Genomic DNA, 4392 nt, shown 5'->3' on the forward strand with positions numbered 1-4392 from the left:
TTTACTTACAAAATCATAGCAACACATGAGGATGTCAAGTGATTGCATACAGTTTTGATAACTGGCTCTTTTAACAAAATGTTAAAAAAACGCCAGAATTATGCTAGATTTCAAATAATTCCCGATTTTATGATAAATGATGAATTTTTGGTCAAAATCATGCTAAAAACATAAGTTTATGCCAGATATGTTGACATTGTCATAAACTGCTAGATGAAGAGGCGACCGGGCTCTGCCAATTATCTGAAACATATCGTTGTTATAGAGTTTTGTACAATCTGTTGGGTCCACAATTTTTAGCGGTGCCTCTATCTCAAAATTTGATGATGGACGAAGTATAAGATGCAAAATAAAAAAAATCACCATTTTGTGTAAACCGTTTGGTATTAAATCCATAAGTATTTCATTTTACATATCCGCCGATCACATTACTTACTTTCAACTCTAACTCCAACCAACTCACTAACTAATTTTATGTTACAGCATACATAATCATATTCACTGTGACTTGTCGTTTGACATTTACCAAGTGTATGTCCTTATGGAGAATCAAAACATGTAATTTCGTACTGTTCTAAATCAAATATTAATTATTACTCTACTTGGGGTCTTAAGAATAATATATTAATTATCATAATCAACATTTTAATTATTACCCTACCTGCTACCGTGTACATCAGCACGTATTACACTACCGAATATAAAAGTTACTGTATGGGGTCTTAAGAAGATGCTTAGAAGGGTCTGGGCCCCAACACAATCTGGATTGTCTAAAGGGTGTTGCCCGATGGCAGAGTCACTAGTTTTTACTGTGTTTTCAGACTTACACGATCGAGAATGCTGTTATCTTTGAGGGGCAGTTTTGTTCCTTTTATGGGAAGAAACTTGTTTTTTATCCTACCCCCTAATCTTTGGGTTGGGTTGTGATTGGCCTATTTCGATCCACAACTGGGTAAATATTTTTCATCGTGCTCTTTCAGACCCTTATTCTGACGTTTTATGCTCTGAGGAGTGTCAGGTGAAAGAGCTTTCAGTCAAAATGGTGTAAAATTTTTGCTTTTTTCAATGCTATTTTCAAGTTTTTTGCCGACCAAAAACTGTTCAGAAGAAGAAATATATTATATAGAAAGATGTTGAAGTTAACAGTCTCTTTGGATCGGGCAGGTGAATTAATCCTTTCAAGGTTGTTTCCGAAGACAGCGTGTCATGTACCAGTTGTTCTCGACATATCAATTAACGTCTATTCTCTTGTATTCTCTCGCTGCGTCTGAGTTCTGCGTCTAGAGTCTTTTACGCCGTTGCCTTTCAAACTCTCTTTCAGCTGCTTATTCTTCTTCAAAAGAGCTTTTGTGCTGGTTGGTGTCGTTGGAGGTGCCTCGGGTATTGGCAAAGTTTTCTGCTGCCGATGATAAATTCTAGCTTTACTACAAACATTACAAATTTCTTCCTTCTTGGTATTGTTTATTTGGTTTGGTTGCGCTTTTCTTTCTTCGTTTTCTAAATGTATACATGTAATGTTGATTTTCTGGGATTCGCGGTGCATTTTATTGGAAAAAAGTGATACATCATTGGCATTATTGTCACCAAGCGATTTATGCTGAATCTTCTTGTCAGCTTTAATTAATTTACTGGAGCTTTTAGGCCGAAAAGGCACTCCAAGGCCCAGAATATCGGCATTTGCTTCTAAGGCATCAGCTAAGAATTTATTCACTCGGTCGCTTTTTGTGTTCAGTTCTTTGAGAGCCTTGTTTGTGGTTTGGCTAAGTTTATCTTCATCTGACGTCGAAAACTGACCTTGGTTCTCTCGACTCGCACTATCACAGCATCTGTCCTGCAAATCTAAATTCTTTACGGCAAATGCCTCTGTCAGCTTCAGGCACAGTGCTTCTGTGTCGATCCCACGAAAGGAGAGTCCATTTATTTTTCTTTTTTTATCTGGATACCCAAGACGATGCTTTGGCATCTGGTTCCACACTGATATACCACTATTCGCCATCCTGCTGTCTTTCTTGACAAGTTCTATTGTTGTTCCAATGTACCTCCTTTCTGCCTCATCATACTTCGTTATCACTTTCGACATATCAGCAATTGAGGTTATGGAACCAAACTGTTTTGCAGAGCTTTGCTTTTCATCTTTTGTTTGAATATTTTCCAATGTAGATTTATGTTCTTTTGAAAAAGTTGCTTCTTTTCCGAGTGGAAACCTTTTAACATTGAGTATGTCGCTGCACCTTTTTACCAAAGAATCCGACTTTGATCGTCTTTTGCTAGATTTTATTTCATTCTGTAAAGACTGGCACTTCTTCTTAGTGCTCGCCGATAAACTTGCAACCTCCAAAGGGCTTCTTTGACCCATCATGCCAATAGGACTTGACCTAGATGTTTGAAGGACACCATTTTTGGGCTCATCTTTGGCATGGTTCATTGGGTGATTGCTGTCGTTTTCGTGACAGCTTTTGCCACGTATTGTCAAATGCTCTGTTGTCCAGCACTGCTTAGTCCCAAAATGTACAATTTCGGAGAGTCTAGAAGATATAAAATTGTTTGAGTTGTCTAATATGAAACATTAAATTACATGTTTTGATGAAACATGTCAATTTCTTGCAGCAAGAAAAGGCTTAAGTTTGTTTTACTATATTTATCAAAAGGCTTGCTATTGCATTATATCCACTGGCTTAAGAGAGGGTTTTCAATATTATTTGAGAAAAATGATTTATTACACTACTGAAACGAACGATTCGTTGACAAAAACAAGCCTGTCAGTATTATTTGGATAACACTGTTATTATATCGCGAGGCGAAAAAGCCAATAGCGGCTGAATAAATTTGCTAAATCTAAAGAGCATTTCTAAGGCAGTTTCCTAGAAAAAATTTTACAGGCATAAATTCTTGAACAGGAATAAAGAGGTAAATAAATCAAAGTAAGCTTTTCCTAAAGAGAAAAATTCAAGGTGCTTATTGAGAATGGTGAAATTTGGGATTTTTCATATCTTATGTCATTAAACATTTATTAGAAATAATAAATGAACTGGGTATTTTGGTCGTTTAAGAGCTTGTAATCTGTAAGGTAATCGTCTTTTCTTCAGTCAAAAGCCCTTATCAAACCTTAAATCTTTATCATTGAATAAATATGTCTCTTCTCAGCGCAATACTAACAGCAGTATATGGCCAAAAGAACCAAATGCTGTCATTTAAACATGCTTATTTGTACCCTTACTGAAACGCAGTCTTGTAAACCACTTGGTATATGGCGTGGTGGTTTAGAAGCATACACTTAGAACTTGTAATACTATTTCACTGAATGTTTTCTCCCTGAGACTTCTTGCAAAGTGATATTGGAGGGCGAACAGCATTATAATTGAAACGTTTTCGTTATGTCTTCCACTAGCATTATCATGACTGATTGCCGTTCTGAAAGCTAGTAACTATCAAACTAGCCAAAGCAAAAATGAAACAAACAAGCTGCTTTAATATTGTCAAATTTTCATGAAGCATTTGCCAACTCTCCAATGTAAGTTCATTTGTTGCTGCTAAAAAGATGCAACGGAACTCCGATTATATCGTAGAAAAGAAGCTGATGCAGCTTTTAAAACATTCAACAATTGACTGCGTTAATCTTACAAACCTCTAAGATGATACTTCAGTGACTATTGGCTAAGTCGCGAGGGAAAGCAAGCTAATTGGCAATTTTTCATTATTCTAAATACATTTCTCTTTCCTAAACATTAACATTGCAACTCGTCAAAATCCAGGTGGAATTTGCTTTTTCAAACAATGTAAAATCTGCAGTAACAAAATGCCAAGGAGACAAACGGCTACAAAATATTGACGAAGACTCCCTCTCTAAATGACTTTTGTGATTATCGACAAGTTTGCACAGTTACCTTGTATCGGCGGTGTCTTGAACGATTTGCTTTTCTTGATAGTGCTCTCTCGTTAATGACTCCATTGTAGACTTTGCTTATTGTCTAGTTTCTAATTGTTTTCTGCTTGCAACCTTTTTAAAGTAACCATTCATCAATGATTCATGGCATTTTACATAAAACATGCTTTGATACTAGCGAGGTTTAGTTTGCTTCATTTCGAACATCTATTATTCATATGTATGGTCTTAAGTTCTTTAATCTCCTTATCTGTGCTGACAAGGAAAGCCATTTGAATTTGGAGCTGAATTTCAGTTACGCGCAACTTCTAGGCAAGGCTTGTTAAGCTTATTGGTTATTTACACTATTTTAGCAACCGCTTTTCTGTCACCATACAATATACAAGCTAGAATCAAGTATGTTTATTGCAACGGTTGCCATTTTGCAAATTTAATTATGCTCTTTGAACTGCGGTTTTAAGAAAGGCCTTGATATCGATTCATCGGAAAAGGATTCCTTGCAGAAAATC

The 4392-nt window shown here is 36.2% G+C and overlaps 1 protein-coding gene across 1 annotated transcript; it reads right to left on the reverse strand.

Annotated features, from left to right (window-relative positions):
• LOC135690630 (uncharacterized) lies at nt 1-4392 on the reverse strand. The gene is made up of 2 exons (XM_065208233.2): nt 3885-4392; nt 1-2525 (listed from the first exon to the last, which is right to left on the reverse strand). Exons 1-2 carry the CDS (start codon nt 3947-3949, stop codon nt 1241-1243), a joined length of 1350 nt encoding a protein of 449 aa, XP_065064305.2. The 5' UTR covers nt 3950-4392; the 3' UTR covers nt 1-1240.

Source organism: Rhopilema esculentum, chromosome 4 (genome assembly GCF_057945365.1).
Source record: "Rhopilema esculentum isolate cy_ngs chromosome 4, ASM5794536v1, whole genome shotgun sequence".
NCBI classification, from domain to species: Eukaryota; Metazoa; Cnidaria; class Scyphozoa; order Rhizostomeae; family Rhizostomatidae; genus Rhopilema; species Rhopilema esculentum.